Source organism: Oreochromis niloticus, linkage group LG3, assembly GCF_001858045.2.
Source record: "Oreochromis niloticus isolate F11D_XX linkage group LG3, O_niloticus_UMD_NMBU, whole genome shotgun sequence".
Classification (NCBI taxonomy): Eukaryota; Metazoa; Chordata; class Actinopteri; order Cichliformes; family Cichlidae; genus Oreochromis; species Oreochromis niloticus.
In genome coordinates, this window is record NC_031967.2 from 48584055 (window position 1) to 48601581 (window position 17527).

Below are 17527 nucleotides of genomic sequence, written 5' to 3' on the forward strand. Positions count from 1 at the left end.
CTCTACTTAAAGAAATAACATGTTGTATTTACTCCACCCAGTTATGTCAACCGGTTCCACACAACTGGGTTAGTGAAATGTAAAATGTATGATACATTTAATTTGAACAAGAAATTTTAAGTACATCTGATAAATCTACGCACCAAAAACATGCTCTACTGAAACTATAGGATTAAATCACTTTAACAGAATTGCAACTTACTCTATTTAACGTCTTGATGCATTCTCAATCATCCAGGAAAGTAAATCTCCAAAAGTTGAATCTGTTCATCTGGACGTAGCGTTTTGTGGGAGAAACGGTTATAAGGTTTGGGGAAACCTGCAGTCAGCTGAGACTGAAGAAGTCACTTGGATGAGTGACGAAACGTTTCTCCCACAAAACGCTACGTTCAGATGAACAGAATCAACTTTTGGAGAGATACTCTAAGTTTGTAAATTAAATAAATCGAACACAAGTTTGTTCAGTTAACCTAACTTTAATAATACTTTGTGTAAAACTTGTGTGTAAACACTTTGAGTAATTCAAATGCTTTTAGATCTTTTTTCATAAACAATCTTTACATATATTCAAGTGCATTATAAGTGCAGAAAGACAAGATACAGAATGTCATGCTAAACCGAAATGATTAAAACTGGAAAGTGTTGTGATTCCAACATTTTTAACATTAACATGACTTATTTTAAACTGGGCTACAATGAAAATCCCACAATACAGCCCTACAAACAGCAGGTAGAAATTACTTTAGTGTCATTTTTGTCCATATTTAGAAAAATAACCTTTGCTTCAAAACTTAAACTGAAGTCCAAAGTTAGGAGCAGTCTTTTTCAGTGTAGTTGGATGTTGGTAAAGGTTCAAGAACAAAGAACGCAGAAAAGTGAAAGGCTTGCAGAAGTTTGTGCGGCAATTCAAACGGAACAGTTTATGAAGTGCAAGGAGAAGGGTTCGAGAACCTTAAAGTTCAGTGTCCTCTATAGTTCAGTGCAGGCTGTTTCACTCAAGCAGTTTGTTTTTCAGAACCTGCACCTTCATGGATAGGTTGTTCCCATCCAACTCCATCAGCACCTTCTGAAGAAATTCAAATGTGTATTTCAGGTGCTTTGGGTAGCTCAGATTTAGACTGTAGATTAGTCCAAGCAGGAGGGCACACCCCTTTGCCACATCACTAAGAGCTTGCAGCACAGTGCATCCTTCTATGATGACACCAATGTCCTCAGGTGTATCTGCAGAGTCTGCTCCTTCATGTCTGACAACATAGATTCCCAAAGTCAGCTGCTCCGTTTCTCTGCTTGCACCAAGATCCACATCCTTTAAATAAAAAGAAAAGAAAAATATAAGTTAACTGCATACATATACATATGGACAAGTAAGTCCACCTTCCATTTCCTATCCCAAATTTTAAAAAAAGGAAAATAACTGATCGTTTTCCTTTTTTAACTTACTAAGAATTCCTTGAACAGGTCATCTGGCTTTTCATTTAAGTAGACACAGACAGCTTTCAGAATGCATTCCCGTCGAACATCAACGCTGGGATTCTGGTGGAGATAAGAACTCAATATGAGGGAAGTTTCCTATTTTGGTTCCTTTCAACCTCTTTACAAAACAAAGTCAAAAATATTAACACATAATCCAGCTTATCAATTATATCTTTACGGCAAAGTAACTGATGTAAAGACTTCCGCAGGGGAACATACTGAAAAGTCTTATTGGAATATGCTTCAAGTTTATACTCAACAGGTTCCACAACTTCAAAATATTCTTTATAATATTGTTTACGTTTAAATGAGGTGGAAAGCGGACCACCCTTCGCTATAGCTTTCACCACAGGATTATTTGCATTAATGGCAAGGTTAACTTCATTAATTATTTGAAAGTCAGCCTGAACTTCGTGCCTCCTGAATACCTCAACAGCGGTTGTGTTTGAAATGGGCACTACAGCGGAAGTAAAAATGAAGTGTAATTCTTCCAACAATTCATCAATGGCAGAGCTGGGTACATGTGAAAAAATCTCTAATTTGAGCAAGACAGCAGCAAATTTCCTAATTATGGTTTCCTGCAAGTTCTCATTTTCAGCTTCAACAAAACTAGGACCACTGGAGTTAGAGTGATTTTCTCTATCATCTGTTAAGTGTTCCTCAGATAGCTGATCTTCATTTACAAACCCTTTCAAAACTTCAGGTTTAAAGTCTTTTTCTGTGCAATTTCCATGTTTTCTATTCTTATGCGATTTGAAAGTACCATATATATTAGTTTGAAATGAACAGTTTTGAAAGATACAAGTGACTGTCTCAAAACACTTAAGATAGTTGTTTATATGGGAGAAATACTCTTTAACTGATATCAGTTCGCTTCCAGGACACAAGGAGCATGTAAAGATAACTGTTTCTCCTGATCTACTTGAAAAATCAATATGACATCGACTCAAATGTGTTTTGAGAGCATTCCATGTTTTAAATGAACAAGGGCATTCATAGTATGTGCATGGATATGAGTGTCTTTGACCATAATGGCCATGCTTTAATCTGTAATGCTTTAGTAATTGGTACCTTGTCAAAACACTTTCAGCACACTGTCTGCACTTCCACATTTAAAACCTAGAAAAAAAATGAAGTTTGTTATAACTGATTTTTTTTTTAAAGAGCATAGATTTGTTTATTTTGTACATGTTCCATTGATACCTCAAATACTTACAACCACATCTGAGCCACTTTTGTTGCATCTATTGAGAGACAGAACTAGCTAACCAACCTAAAATGAAAAGGGAACACACAAATTGTTACTTTGATGAGCAATGGAAACTGATACAAGGAGTTAAATGCATTATATATAACAGTATTACACATTATTCTGCACTTCAATGACAACAGATGAACGCATGTCTTATACTTTACAAATCAAAGTGTTAATCGCTCAAATCCCTGAGTTTGACACTAAACCAGAAATCAACATGGAGTCGAATTCTTTCAAACAATGTAGGAACTTAATTGATCCATGTTTCTAAAACACACTATACATACATTTCATTCTTCAAACTACAGGATCGCTGGCGCTCCCGGCGGTCATTACTGATGTCAGGCAGCAGGTGCGGTAGATGTTGGGAGTAATTTTAAAACTATCAGTCTTAGTAGGCAAGTCTCACCTTAACAGGAATCGCAAAAGATTTTGGAAAATTACACCGAAGCTGGTTCAGCAATATTTGTTAAATGTCTTCATACTTCTAACACGTGAGAGAGGTATACAAGCTAGAGCAGCGGTCCCCAACTTTTTTTGCGCCACGGACCGGTTTATTGCTGACAATATTTTCACGGACCGGCCTTTAAGGTGTCGCAGATAAATACAACAAAATAAAACTAGTACCGGTACTGAAAAAAGAAGATTTATTCATAACACACATGAAAAGACCCAGGAAAACCGAGTTAACGATAAAAACGATAAAAACGATAACAAAATAACGCTGAAAACCGATAAAAACCCTGAAAACCATACATTTCACACCTGAGCCTCAACTCTCATGGTCCGTTACCAAACGACTCACGGACCGGTACCGGTCCGAGGCAGCGGGTTGGGGAGCGCTAAGCTAGAGTGTTAAAAAATTTACCAGGCATCATTTGTTTAAAAAAAATGCAAAAGTATTCCCGAAATTGTCAGATGTTTATCAGTTAGTATACATTAATCAAATTTGTCATCCTTAAATTGTTGTACTTACCAAATAATCCTCAGATGGCGATGGATTCTATCCAGGATACTAAGCACATGCAAGTCTCAGTTGAAAATGGCGGATGATCAAACTTCCACACTGCACATGTGCAAACTCAGAAGTACGGAGAGCCTATTAGGACAATCCTCTTTAAATTAAAGTGCTCTTCATTTTAAATGAACTTTTTACGTTGGATTTAATTTACTGAATTTTTTTGTATTGAAATATTGTGTTGTTAATTAAATTCAAAACAACAAACTTGTGTTTAAAGTTAAAAATCAATTGGTGGCATTAGTTTTAACATAAAACATTTACATAATGCTAACAACATCAGTGTGTCATTTCTTAGAGTGTGGGAAGCCCAGGGGTATTGTTGTGTTTTGCAGTGTGTCATTTCATGTTGGTTGCAGAGTGACATGTTGCTTGTTTCTGTATTGTGCTGTACATGAAGACATTACCAGACCATGCGAAGTTTGTCATAGCATGTGAGATTTCATCTTACTTATCAATACGGATGAAAGTAAAAATAGCAGCACAGCAAGTCATATAGAAATGAGTCAGTATTACTCAGTGCTCAGTCTAAAAGAGCATTTACAATAAAATTTGGCTTACTGTTTTTTCACTCTTTATTAACAGTTCCAACTTTACTTTGTTGTTTCTCTGATGGAATAAAGTGAAGTCTGAACTAATTACACTCTGATTTGGTGTTTACTTACTTCATGTTTTATTCAAACTTTGAATCTGAATTTTTTTTATTGTTTTTTTTTTATTTATTTACTAGGTTGCCTCATAAAGGGTTTGTTTTGGACTGAGATTTGGATCTGTAGTTAAGCATAATGAACTCTCCATACAATTGTTATGTGTTTTGATTTTATCAATAACAGTCGAATCTTTCTGCAGGCTCGCTGTTCTCTGTGTTCTGATTCGTCCAGGGCCAGGGGACGCAGGTGGAGAAAAGAGACAGGTTGACCAATCAAAGCAAAGAGCCTTCTACACCATCACAGTTATATCATCCGTGCTTTATCTGTAGTTATCAGGGCAATTGCTGCAGTGGAACTTTTGTGTTTTTAAAACTAAATACATTTTTTAAAAAGAAAAAAACCCCCAAAGGTAGCTTTCTTCACAACATTCACTGCCATGCAAGCAGGACCTGTTTAGCATAGTTGGTTTGTCCTCAGTTGGTCAGTTGCAGAGGTTGTGACAGTGTCTGCTTGTAGTTTTAGTTCCTAAATGTAACTGAGCTGCAAGTGAAAAAGAATGAAAATAGTGATTAAAGCAAACTTAGGCCTGCTATCTTGCACATGTAGGGTCCTGTTGTGTGGTTGTTGTTTGTTGTGAGTGTGTCTGGCTGGCAGCTGGGACGTTGCAGCCGAGGTGTATTGTAACAGCAACCAAGTGAAATAAAAAGGAAATGTCAGCAAATGGAGAATTTTGGTCACGTCATGCCTCATTCCAGCCACAGGTAGACTTTAATTGTATTGTTTGCTTTTCAGATTGTTGCACTTATCTGGTGGTTTTATTTCATATATTCAAGTGATGGAGTGTAGACTGTTTGCCGGGGTGTTAGGAGGTGTTTTTGAGTGATTGTACATTTGCTTTAGGTGATTGCTAAGATTTAATGGTGGGTTCATGACAGTCCTGCTCAGGTGGAGCAGATGCTGCAGATGGAAAGACTGTGGTCTTGGCATGTGACTTTTCCACATTGGCAGCAGGTGGTCACAACTCTTCTGCTTTTGTTGGAGCAAAACTCGCATTGCCTCCTGCTTTTCGTTTTAGTGCCTGAAGAGGGGCCTGCAGCAGCAGCAGCACCGTGCGCACTTCTCACCAAATCTGCTGCGAGTGATGAGCGGTGAAGGTAGCCTCTCTTCGCTATCTGTGGTTGGACTAACATCTCTCCCACCTCCTCAATGTACAGCCTCCTCTTGTGTGATTTGGCCTGCTGCCATGATGGGTCAATTTCATTCCACAAGACGTAGCCATTGTAGAGGGAGACATCAAGGAGGTGGTGGAATAGGGCCAATGGCCACCGTGCTGAATGAATAAATGTGTGCGTAACTGATGGGTAATGACACCTACCTTATCAAAGTTGTCGACACCTCCTTTACATTTGTTGAACTCTGTTATTATTTTTGGCTTTCTCTTGGCATCATCGGTTATGGATGGATTCTGGTGCTTTGTGCTCAGCAGGAGGACGTTTGTCCTGCGTCCAGGTTGATGTAAGACACCAGGGTGTGCGTCTTTGTGAAGGCGAAGATGGAGGAGTGCACCTCTCTCCCTCTTGTCTGGAGCAAAATTGACAGAAACTCTGGCTTATTTTTTCGAATTGTGCCAACCAGGGCCATTTTTCTCTTTAGTAGCTCATCTGCCAGAGGAAAGGAGATGGAAAAATTGTCGCAAGTGACGGCGTGTCCCTGGAGCCCATCTGTCATCTCCAGGACCACCCTCATCCCCTGGTTGACTTCCGCCTGTTTGCCAGCTGCTTTGCCTGTGTAGACTTGCACTTTCCAGGTGTATGACGTCTTGACATCGCATAGTGCCCAAACCTTCAGGCCATACTTAGCAGGCTTTTTTGGCATGTACTGCCTAAATCCGTACCTGCCTTTGAAAGGCACAAGTTGCTCGTCCACACACACGTCTCTGTCCGGGCAGAATAGCATCTTGAGGCGGTGCACCCACATGTCCCAGACTTTGCGTATTGGAACCAGTTTGTCACCACGGCATTGGGGTCGGGAAAGTTTATCATCGAAGCACAACACCCTGGTGATGTGAAGAAAGCTTTTTACCGACATAGTGGCCCGAAAAATCAGCCGTCCGGTTTTCTCACTAAAGAGGCTGCGCAATAACTCATTTCTTGAATAGTACACACCGGACAAGATCAGCAGTCCCACATAAGCCCTTATTTCATCTGTGTCCACGTCTCTCCATTCTTCGATCGTGCATCTTCTTTGTAGATTTGTCATTGACGCAATGTGCAGCACCATTTCATCTGTGAGAAACAGCACAAAGCTGGACTTTAGGTCGCTAATTCAGGCAGTGGCATTGTTCTGTCCTCACTAGATGTGGGCGTGATTTAGCTTATCCAGTTCGACAGACAGTGAACAGAATGAGAAGAAGAGAATGCTTTGAACTGAGATTCTTCTTTACTTCGAACTGCATCTCCAGTTTACATGCCATGTTACTACGGCTTCTCATACATGGTATCCCTTATCCATTTTCATTGTCTCTCCTTTCTCTTTTCTTTTTGTAAAACTAAATAAACACAAAACAGATAATTACCTTCTCATTCACTGAGCATACATAATGTACTAATTGAAACTTAGTTTTCATGACAACCAGCAAAAACATAAATCTCAAGGTTGCCTGAATTAAACATAAACATCACCTTCAGTTAACTAGCATTAGTGATCATAGCAAGTTAGCAAACACATGCTAATATACAGTCGCTAGCACACAAGTAGCTTTACAAATGAGTAATGACCACACAGCTGAAATAGTAACTCAGTATACTCACATTACACATGCATCACAAATCAGATAGTTAAGGTTATAGTACGTAATGGAAACTTACAGGCATGCGTGGGCAAAGGTTTCACCTCCACTGAGCACTTGTAGTAAACTAGCTGGGCATAACAACTTCCCAAGTACCAACTGTGGCCACAAGAGGGTGCCAAATCATACACACAAAAGCATATTACCACATTAAAGTTATACCAACACAGGCATACTGTGTGGGTCCCGGGATAAGTCCCTAGGCTGCTGGGACATAACGGAACATCTCGGCATTTGTGGGAGCCCACATAATTCTTCTGTTCTTAGACGTCCACTCTGCTGGCTCTTCATCTCTCTCTCCGCTCTCATTGTCCGACGACACTCCTCCAGATGAACTGGACTCCAGCTCCTCCGTTCCCACCTCCGATACATTTCCTGCTTCATCCCCATTATCTTCAGATGAAGACGCGGAGCCATCCTCGCGATCAGGGTCCAGCACCATTTCCAAAACCTCCTCAGTGCTATAGTACCTTGCCATTGTGAAAATGACTACTCCCGCGCTACAGCTCATACTTATAACCACAGCTTTAGTGCAGCTGCATAAACAACCCGAGCTTGCAAACAAAACTAATTTGGTTTTCGATTCTTGGTTTTATATTTGATTTGTTTGTACTGCAGTGTGGCCTTCAAAGGAGAAAAAACTTTTGAAGTTAGACGCACACTCTTTTCTGAGGTTAGACACACACCTTTATTTTTTTTAAGAAACACATGCCATTATCCAACACTGACAGTGACCCACACTTATCATTTGAACAGAAAGACACTGCTGTAAATGTGGGATTTTCCTGCAGGTGTTAAATGTGAAACAATGGCGCCACCTGGTGGACAAATAATAAAAAAAAAAACAATTTTAAGGCCCGGACTCCAAAGTGTCACCGTCACTTAGAGGACTGCATTAAGTTATAATAATCGTGCAATGAAAAATAGCATTTATAATGGTTTTCAATGGGCCAGAAAGTTTTTAAAAAAGTAAAAGAAATATTCTGCTGTATTTGACTTTAAAATGGATTATGTTAAAATGAACGTTCAAGTGAGAATTTGCTAAAGACAAATCTAATGAATGAATTAAACAATGAATGAATCAAAATTAAATGAATTATATTCCTGTGTTATCAAATGTTTAAATATGTTAGAATTTCTGTGTTTAGAATAATGAAGAAAATATAATGAAGTCATTTTAAACTTTAAACTGTGTGTTAGATCATGAAAGTCAGAGAGAGGATGGTAATTTGTCGATGGACATCAGGTGATTAGATGTTAATAATATGTCTATATGTCCCCAGAGGTGAGGTTATGTGTTAGAGGTGGTATAAAAGTGGGCTGTAAAAGACGACCTCTGCAAACTGGTTGTATATTTTTGGCTGTCCTCTCTGCTCATTTTTGCTGTGTTAGATGGTTAATTCAGAAGAATTTTGGGTTACATCGTACTTCTACTAAAAGCCCAGAGAATGCTGCTTTCCTTTCTGTGATTATCATCAATAAGTGCATCTATGAATCCAGGAATGCTCATTCTTTCTTCAATCTTCCTCCAATGAAGATAAGAACAAAATCAGCATTAGCTCAGAGTAAGTTAAGTAGATAAATATGATACATGTAATTTGATTATTTTTTGTGATTGTTATCATTTGATTTTGCTTTGCTCTTGCAAAATTGCTTTAATAAAATATCCTGCAATTAAAGTCTAAATTGTGGATGATCGCTTTTTAACCTTTTGTGAAACAGTAAAGGTAAAAATCTGACTAGTCCTGTTTATTAGTGCAAATAACGCTTAAAGATTACTCTAGCCCTTTAATTATAACATTCCGTTGAGACCTGCTGTCCAGGCCTTCAAAATTAATTCCAGAAAATACAAGTGCCACCGGAGCCTCTTGGGTCCAGGGTATAATTGGCAGTTTTCAACTACTTTTGATTTTACCTCTACAGAAACTATTTCCTTGGCCTTGTTTGGTATCATTCTTTTCAGCACAACCTCACATGTCTGAATTTACAGTTATGTTTTCATTTTGACATACTGTATTAACACAACTGATCTAAAATCAGACCAAAAACCTAACATCCGAGTAGAAAAAGTTACATTTTTTTACTGTAACAGCCACACACGTTTAATGAATCGCATTTCATAACTTTAAATGCAAATATAAATGGTAAATTTTAAAATCCTATGCACAAGTTTTGCAAACACCAAAGTTATTTGCAGCCATTTACCTTTTTTTTAATAACCATTTCAAACTATTTACAGAACAATCAGGTGTTCTGCATTAAATCTCTCTGCTGGCCTGGGAGCGCCTTGGTGTTCCCCCGGATGGGGGAGAGGGAGGCCTGGGCTTCTCAGCTTGGGCTGCTGCCCCCGCGACCCGACTCCAGGTAAAGCGGAAGAAAATGGGTGGATGGATGGATGGCAATAGAGAGAGAGCGGAAAAGCGAGTGAGAGAGAATATTGAGATGTGGAAGATTTGTGACGTTTCGCATGTTTGGAGTGTGCAGTTAGTGTGTTGTCTTGTGTAGTTAGTGTCGTGGTCCTGGGTCGGTGACCCAGCGCTTTAAGTTAATTATTATCATTTTCTAGTTTATTCTGATTTTGTATTAGTTCTTTGGGTTTGGTCGTCATGTTTATTATCCCTACCTGTGTCTTCCCTCTGTGCTCCGTTTGGGTCCCCGCGTTTGTGTTGTAAAATAGTCCGTGTGTTTCCTGCTTTACTTTGTAGGTCTGTGTCTCATTATGTCCATTAGTTCCAGCTGTGTCCCCTCCTGTGTGCCATTACCTGATGTGTTTATTTATACTGTGTGTCTGCCTGTGCTCCTCGTCGCGTCGTCTGTGTTTCCTAGTGAATTCTCTGTGTTAATTCAGTGTTTCTCCGCGTCTCTCTGCCCAGCCTTCTTTATCGGCCATCTCTGTATATCTCTCGGTGTCATTATGTTATCTGGTTTGTTTGTTAGTTTTACCCAGTTTAGGTTTATGTTCAGCTCTGCCCTCACCTTTGTTATTTTTCACTGTAAATAAAGCTCCACTCGCATTTCCACTGCCATCTGCATCTTGGATCCTCATTCATTCAAGCACACGACTGCCGCCCCAGCTGTGACAGTTAGTGTGTAGTGTAGTGAATGGTTTTGTGTTGTGTGTCAGAACAATGAAGCTACTGCTTCACAGTTGCTGCCAAAAAGCCAAAAAGCCACCAAAGGCAGATTACAGTGTCTCCAGGTAGAAAACAGGAGGAGTGTCTACCTCATGATACAAGCCTGATACCTGTTGTCAAGCCTGCAGGTATCAGGCTGTGATGTTCTCCTTCATAGTGGACAGAAATTATTTTTTATAGTGGCACAAATAATTTGTGTGACATTTTATATATAATCCCTCCAGCGTGTCCTGGGTCTGCCCCGGGGCCTCCTCCCGGTGGGACATGCCTGTAATACCTCGCCCAGGAGGCGCCCAAGAGGCATCCTTGTCAGATGCCTGAACCACCTCAACTGGCTCCTTTCGATGTGGAGGAGCAGCGGCTCTACTCTGAGCCCCTCCCAAATGGCCGAACTTCTCACCCTATCTATAAGGGAGAAGGCCAGCCACCCTTTCAGAGGAAGCCCATTTGCACAGCTCATGACCATAGGTGAGGGTAGGGACGTAGATTGACCGGTAAATTGAGAGTTTCGCTTTTACACTCAGCTCTCTCTTCACCACAACAGACCGGTACAGCGTCCGCATCGCTGCAGCCACAGCACCAATCTGTCTGTTGATCTCCGGCTCCCTTCTCAACCCGTTCTCACTCCCGACGCGTAAAATACTGACGATTTGTCACGTCCCTTAACTTCTCATGCTGACGCTAAAGGTACCCTTCCACGTTTTTATGTGACGCTGTGGGTTGTCAATTCATTCCAATATGATCCCGCTCGCGGCGATCAGAGACGCTTCAAGCAGAGGCTCCAGCCATCTATTTACTCCAATAATAACCCCGTCACGGCGAAACATGACGCCGTGAAGCACAATCTAACTATAGAACCGGGGACCCTCTCCGCGAACGGGTTTTTCTCCCGAATTTAATGCTTTCTTTTAATGACATCGTTAACATTTCTCAACAAAAAAACATGAGAGTATCACTGATAATTCAACAATAAAATCGCTTCATGTTGTGGCCATCACACAGTGTTTTCCAAAGTGATTCACGATCTGAAAGTGCGCAGATTTAACGTACATAATCCTTTGTTAGGTTTATTATTTTCATTTCACACGTAAAACACATTTATAGATTAATTCACCACTCCTGTTAGTTTTGGATGCGCTCGGCTCCAACCAATCAGACGCAACCGGTGTAAGCAAAGGATGATGGGAGAACGGAGAGACCCGTTTATAAGAATAAGAAAATGAGGCGGAACTGATTGATTCTAATGCAGGTATGTAAAAAATACATATATTTAAAGTAATACCTTGAAGTGTGTTTCAAAGTTTGTTTTTCGTAAAAGCTTCAAACAAACAGAGGTGACTGATCTCGGAAACGATTTAATGCATTTAAAAATGGCTACAGCTACCGTCAGCATGCTTGCTAGGTAACCTACCTACACGTGGCTACTGCAGCATTAGCCATTTAATCAAACGATGGATTAAATCTATTACAGACGTTAAAGGACTTGTGTGTTGCAAAATACCCTCACATGGTGCGTAAAGCAGTTTTTGCGCTAAGAGTTCTGCTAGCTCGTTATAAACGGCTGATGCTAACGTTAATTGCTAACGTTAACCGGAGCACCAAGACTGAAAATCATTTGAGTTGCGTTAGTTATGTGTTTATGTCACTGAGTTCTGCAAAATCTCTTTCCTCTTTAGCTTGAAAATGAGTGATTCAGAGGATCCCGAGCTGGAGGAAGAGCTTCAGGCTGCTGACGAACTCCTTCAAGATATGCAGGTAAAGTAAACGTTATATTATTAATTTTTATTAATTTTATTTTATTTTATTTTAATTTTATTTTATTAATTTTTTTAAATAAATTTTTATATATGTGTATATACAAGTTTATGTCAAATTAAGTTGGTTAACTTAAGATGTTTGATAATCTTTGCTTTAATCATAGACTGTATTTTAGGTGTTCCCTTTGTTCCTTGTTAATTGCATAGAATGATGCACAGAGTGAACCTCAGCCAAGACCAGTGCGCTGGAAAAAACGTGACAGACAGGGAGATTTTATTCCTCAAAGACCATCAACCAGTCGAAGTACTACTTGCATGCCACGTGGTCAGTGTTCACACAACCATTGGTTTTATCTCACAACTTGTTTTCACCAAAGAATTTCAGTAATTAAATATTCTTCAATCTCTTTCCCCCCCCCAGTGTCCAGAGATCAGCATCAATGTCCACGTGAAGAAACTAGTTATGTTACCAGTGTCAACCCAACAAAAGGTACTTTACCTTCTTGTATATATTGTGATTTCTGTTTACTTTTATATTTGTTGTTATAGTTGAGTTAGGCAGGGCTTTTGTGCAGTCCTAAGAAACATACTGCCTAGGGTGTTTTTCACTATGTGGAAGAGATTCTTCCTTTCTTTATTTTTTTTCTGTTAGTGTATGGAACTGAGGTGCTCCGTCAGGAGCTCCTTCAGTTGTTGGAGGATGGAGAAGAGGACGCAGCCATGACTTGTGAGACGTCATCTGAGTCAGCTGCTACTCACTGGGCGATTAGAAATATGGTGTCCTCGCAAAAGTGGAAAGAGGCCAGGCCTTGTCTTATAGACAATATGTTAGCTACTCTGGATCCACAGTCACACCGTGTGTGTCAGTGTGGCAAACAAGTAGTTGTGAGGTGTCTGGACTGCCTTCCTCTTCCATTCCTTTGTGCTGACTGTGATATTGCAGTTCACACACGCTTTGTCCTGCACAACAGAGAGGCAGTAACAGGAGGGTTTTTGCAGCCTTCATCAGAGTTTCACAAGCCAATAGGTACGGTTTTTAAGTCTTATGCGTTTCTTGCTATGTACTATGAGTGGGTGCTGTTATTGTATATTTATTGTGTATCAGTTAATTTCCAATTCTTTTTATATATATATATTGTGTGTTTTAATGTTAGTTCGGCTGTTGCCTGTCCAAAGGCCAGACCATGTGTGTGACTGCCCAGCAGGTAACGTTGAGGTTTCACCCGGCTCAGTTGTGGCTCTTGTAACCATAAATGGTAAGTTGCCCTTTTGTCACACACTACATACACAATAGATGTGTTTGGAGGTTTAATTGCAAATTGTGCATTGCTATCTTGGTTTGAATTGCCCTCGGCCCGCAGTATGTATGTATGTGGGCACCTGTCAAAGGTCATTTGGATTTACCAGATCAATTTGAAAACAACATGAAATCTTCACAACATGAAAAAAATGAATGGTTTGAGCCATGACTGAATTTATCCTTATCCTTTCTAAAGGCCGTTATAACCTTGCACTGCCAGTGGTGAGATGCACCAGCTGTGGCCTAATGTGGTCCCCCTCAGTTAAGGACATCCTGGGTAGTGGATATTGGCCTGGCACCTTAAATTTCTGCACCCTGTTTTCAATGGATGTCTTTCAGTCTTTCTATGACATTAAGAAGGCTGCACCAGGTATGTCACTTAAGGCATTTGTCAAAATGCTGGATGAAAGAACAGCCCATTTTGGAAGGGTGAGTTTCTAAATTTGTTTAAGGAAATTGTGCAAATCAATGTTTATGATGACTGTCCTTGAATATTCTGTTGTATGCCCTCTATGTAAAAGACTGGCCGAATATCAGCTGATGCCTTCAGTAAAAGTTTCTTGGAGTGGAGTGCTGTAAAGTTTGAGGTGGACAGGATGTGCAAGGAGCCATGCTTTAGCTGCCCTGCCTGCACTCCAGACATGCTTGCCGTCTCAGTTGATGGAAACCGTAAGCTTTATCGCTTTCAATCTAATGCAAGGTGCGTTATGCATTGTGTACATAAATCAAATATGGATTTGTAGAAAAATGTATTTTAATGTTTCTTTTCAAACAACTGTCACTGTGTTTGTTCAGCACTTCAGAGCAGGCGAACTTTGAAGGTGTCTTCATTGAAAAAGATGAGGACGTTGCTGAGTTTGTGAAATACATCCAGAGACACACAAGTCATGTAAGATACACATATATATTAGTGCTGTTAGCGTTAATCTTGTTAAAATGACGTTAATGCCATAACCATATACACATACGTGTGTGTGTGTGTGTGTGTGTGTGTATACATATATGGATGGGTGGATATTTATTTTATTTTTCTCTTGGTGTTGTCGTAATACTATTTACTTTACTTTATCTTAATGTATACTTTATTTGCTTTATTTTATTTGCTTACCCCCTTTTTCTCCAGAGGAAGTTGGCAGCTAACGTCCCAGGACATATTACGTTCCTTTGCTCCGATGTGGCCTGTAAATATTTCCCCTATTTAACCAAGGTGGCTCAGCAGTGCCCTGAGCTGAGGAACCTCTTGTCAATGCGTCCTTTTCTCTCCGTCATGCATGCAAAGGCTCACACTTGGAAATGCGAGGTATACTGCAGCTTGTAGTTTTGGATTAGTTTGAGACATTTTGTTATAAGGTTGAATGAATTCAGCAGTCATGTATTGTGACCTCCTTTCTATAGATCAAATGGGGAGGTGCGTTTCAGGATGGGGCCGGTTCAACAGTTGGAGAAGAGGTGGAACAAGTAAACCGTTTCCTGTCTAGGGCGGCCATCACAACGAAGTACATGTCTAAAGCAGGTATGTGTTCGTGTGTGAGATTCCACTCAGTATCTTGCTCATTAATTCTTATTTGTATACTAATTGAAATGCAGGGCGAACAGACATGCTGACCCTCCTGGCTTTGGGTTGGAACAAAAGGAAAGTGGAACAACTGGGCCGCACTTTGAGCCAGAGATATCTAAAGGTGATTTTTTTTTTTTTGTTTTTGTTTTTTTTTTTTTGTTTTTTCAAAAACCATTTTAATGTGTGTGGTAATGGGGGGGGAAACACCTGTACTCTAAAAACATCAATGTGAATGACATTTATTAATGTATTCTTAGATCATAAGGATCCTTAGAGAACAAGTGGAGAGCCTGAATGCGACCAAAAATGAGCTGGGTGTGGATGACGACACACTGCAGCAATGGGTGGCCGATGTGCAGAAATGGGCTGAAGGTGAGTCTCAATATAATGCACTCATGTATAACAATAGGACCCACCATGGCCTCATTAAAGAACTTAAGGTAGAGTTAATATCTTTCTGACAGTGTCAACAAACAATGAAAAATAAGTTTTGTAAAAGCAGAATTTATGGCAGAGTTGTTGCGTTTCATCAAATTGGATTGAACCTGGGTTGAAATGATGTCGTACTAGTTGGTTTTATAAACCTGAACACCGACATACTTGTTATCTAATGATAATGCAGCACATGAAGGCTACAGATGTCTTATAATGAATATCATCAAGTCAGTGATTACAGAGTCCACTGTAGTTTGGTGACTGTTACTCATCCTGTATTCTGATTAATATTCCTCTCACTTAGAAACTGATCAAACTGATGGCAGCCTTGGAGCGTTGCAGGCACGAATAGAGGAGCTTGTCGTCATCATCAGAGTGCGAACACAAAGTCTTTACAGACAAAATGGTGTCCCAGTTTCTTTGAAATGGACCGTTTGATACTTAATTTGTACAGCTACTTTGTAAACAGAATAAAATCAGATCCAGGTTTGTTTAATCTGGATGTGATGCGTGTTCTAGCAAACAAATTGATGAGTGTAGATTAAAATGTAAATATATACATTATGTGAAGGTGTGAATTTTTTATGATCATTTACAGATAGCAACAAGAGCCGACACAGAATTCGCAAGGTCATCTTAGTTGAGAAGAAACGCTTGGCGGCTGCTGTTGACGACTACAACAAGCTTGCTGAACCAACAAAGCAAATCGTATCCAGTGATGCCCTCATCCAGACCGATATTTGGCCCTGGCAGAGCACAAGTGAACGTAAGCTCTTGATTTATAAATATCCTTTTTAAACAAACTCCCAGTATCTGAGCAGTAGTTGAATGTTTGGTTCTTGAGTCATAACGTGCTACTATGTTTTCCCATCTGATGTTGTTAAACTGTAGCTGCTGCTGACCTCCAGACAAAGAGAAAGGTCTTTGAGAAGGTGATGGCTGTGAGGCGCCTGAGAGAGGAGGAGATGATCCTTTGCAGGGAGATGTGGCATCACTGGACAGTGTTGCGAATGCGATCTGTGGTGTTGGGGACAATCTCCTCAGACTGTAAGCACTTTATTTATTTATTCATTTTTTGACGAATCAATTGAAAATAAGAGCAGATGCTAAAGTCTTACTGGATCTTTTACCTATATCTAGATTGCTAGCTAACACTGCCTTCTCCCTTTAAAAAAAAAGTTTAATTACAGGATCCTAATTCCTTGTGTTTATGAGGTGAGGGGGTTTTTTTTGTTTTTTTTACTTCACTCATATTTATTTGTTTTGTTCTTTTTACAGCCTCCCTTGTTGGCATGTCGGAGGATGCACAGAAGGGACTCTGTAGCCTGGTTTTAAAAAAACAAAGTGAACTGAAAGCTGAAATGCTCAAAGTAAAGGACATGTACAAGAGAATCCTCAGCCACCAACCACTCCTGGAAATGGACTCGGAGGAGGAGGAAGACATTCCAGACGATGCCACTGAGAGTGATTTGAGCACTTCTGATGAAGACTGATTGTGTCATCCTTGATGTTATTTTTGGTAAAATAAAAAGTTAATCACATCTCTGTTTAATGTGATTTTTCAACAGACATTTTACATTTTGAGGAGAAAAATGGAATTTCCTTGGTGCAGTTGTTTACCCATAATCATGCTTTCCCATGTAATTTAATGACTAGTGTACATGTTCAGATAGACTAACATAATTTAATTTATGGGATGCTTTCTGGGCTGCTCAAATTATCACAAAATTTAAAAGCACGAGGCAGCACACTCACAAGTAAATTTTTTGTTGAGTGTTTTGTCGAAGAAATCAGCAAGTACAATTGATATGTTTGCTGTAGCTGTGTGTGTGTGTGTGTGTGTGTGTTAAGCATGCCAGCACACTGGTGAACTGACGGTCCCCGAATGCACCCGAGCCACTGACTCGCCCCAGAGCAAATGAAATTGCTTATCTAGAAAGACAACCGTCATCAAAGAAGTAAAAGAGTAGGAAACAAATGGTAAGGGAAGGTACTGTGGGGTAGGAAAGAAAGGCCAGAGCCGTGCAAAATGACCTCCAGCAGGCCACAAATGTGCACGTCTGCTCAAACGGTCAGAAACGGACTCCAAGAGGGTGGTA

The 17527-nt window shown here is 39.9% G+C and overlaps 1 protein-coding gene and 1 long non-coding RNA gene across 5 annotated transcripts; one reads left to right on the plus strand and one right to left on the minus strand.

Annotated features, from left to right (window-relative positions):
• Positions 1-437: 437 nt before the first annotated feature.
• Positions 438-3888, minus strand: LOC109198433 (uncharacterized). The gene is made up of 5 exons (XR_002059229.2): positions 3705-3888; positions 2690-2746; positions 2545-2592; positions 1441-1533; positions 438-1306 (listed from the first exon to the last, which is right to left on the minus strand). It is a non-coding gene; the product is annotated as an uncharacterized LOC109198433 (long non-coding RNA).
• A 7114-nt stretch (positions 3889-11002) lies between these two features.
• LOC102077695 (uncharacterized) lies at positions 11003-16969 on the plus strand. Of its 4 annotated transcripts, none has more exons than XM_025903091.1 (17): positions 11003-11627; positions 12055-12133; positions 12343-12460; positions 12557-12625; positions 12788-13162; positions 13290-13391; positions 13632-13864; positions 13957-14135; positions 14231-14324; positions 14559-14735; positions 14831-14948; positions 15023-15114; positions 15251-15365; positions 15733-15834; positions 16027-16194; positions 16320-16475; positions 16707-16969. In XM_025903091.1, the coding sequence occupies exons 2-17, from the start codon at positions 12062-12064 to the stop codon at positions 16919-16921; spliced, it is 2385 nt and encodes a 794-aa protein (XP_025758876.1). In that variant the 5' UTR covers positions 11003-11627; positions 12055-12061; the 3' UTR covers positions 16922-16969. The 4 variants fall into 4 exon arrangements, with proteins under 4 accessions (XP_025758876.1, XP_019209426.2, XP_025758874.1 ...); XM_025903089.1 differs by lacking the exon at positions 11003-11627 and adding an exon at positions 11690-11780; XM_025903098.1 differs by lacking the exon at positions 11003-11627 and adding an exon at positions 11691-11888.
• Positions 16970-17527: the final 558 nt, after the last annotated feature.

What these genes read in the sequence shown, in the direction of transcription:
- LOC102077695 (XM_025903089.1), top strand. Translation starts at nt 11,737, where the DNA reads ATGCATTTAAAAATGGCTACAGCTACCGTCAGCATGCTTGCTAG. An exon ending in GGCTCTTGTAACCATAAATG is followed by an intron (nt 13,392 to 13,631) that starts GTAAGTTGCCCT and finishes TCCTTTCTAAAG; the next exon opens with GCCGTTATAACCTTGCACTG. An exon ending in GGGGACAATCTCCTCAGACT is followed by an intron (nt 16,476 to 16,706) that starts GTAAGCACTTTA and finishes TTCTTTTTACAG; the next exon opens with CCTCCCTTGTTGGCATGTCG.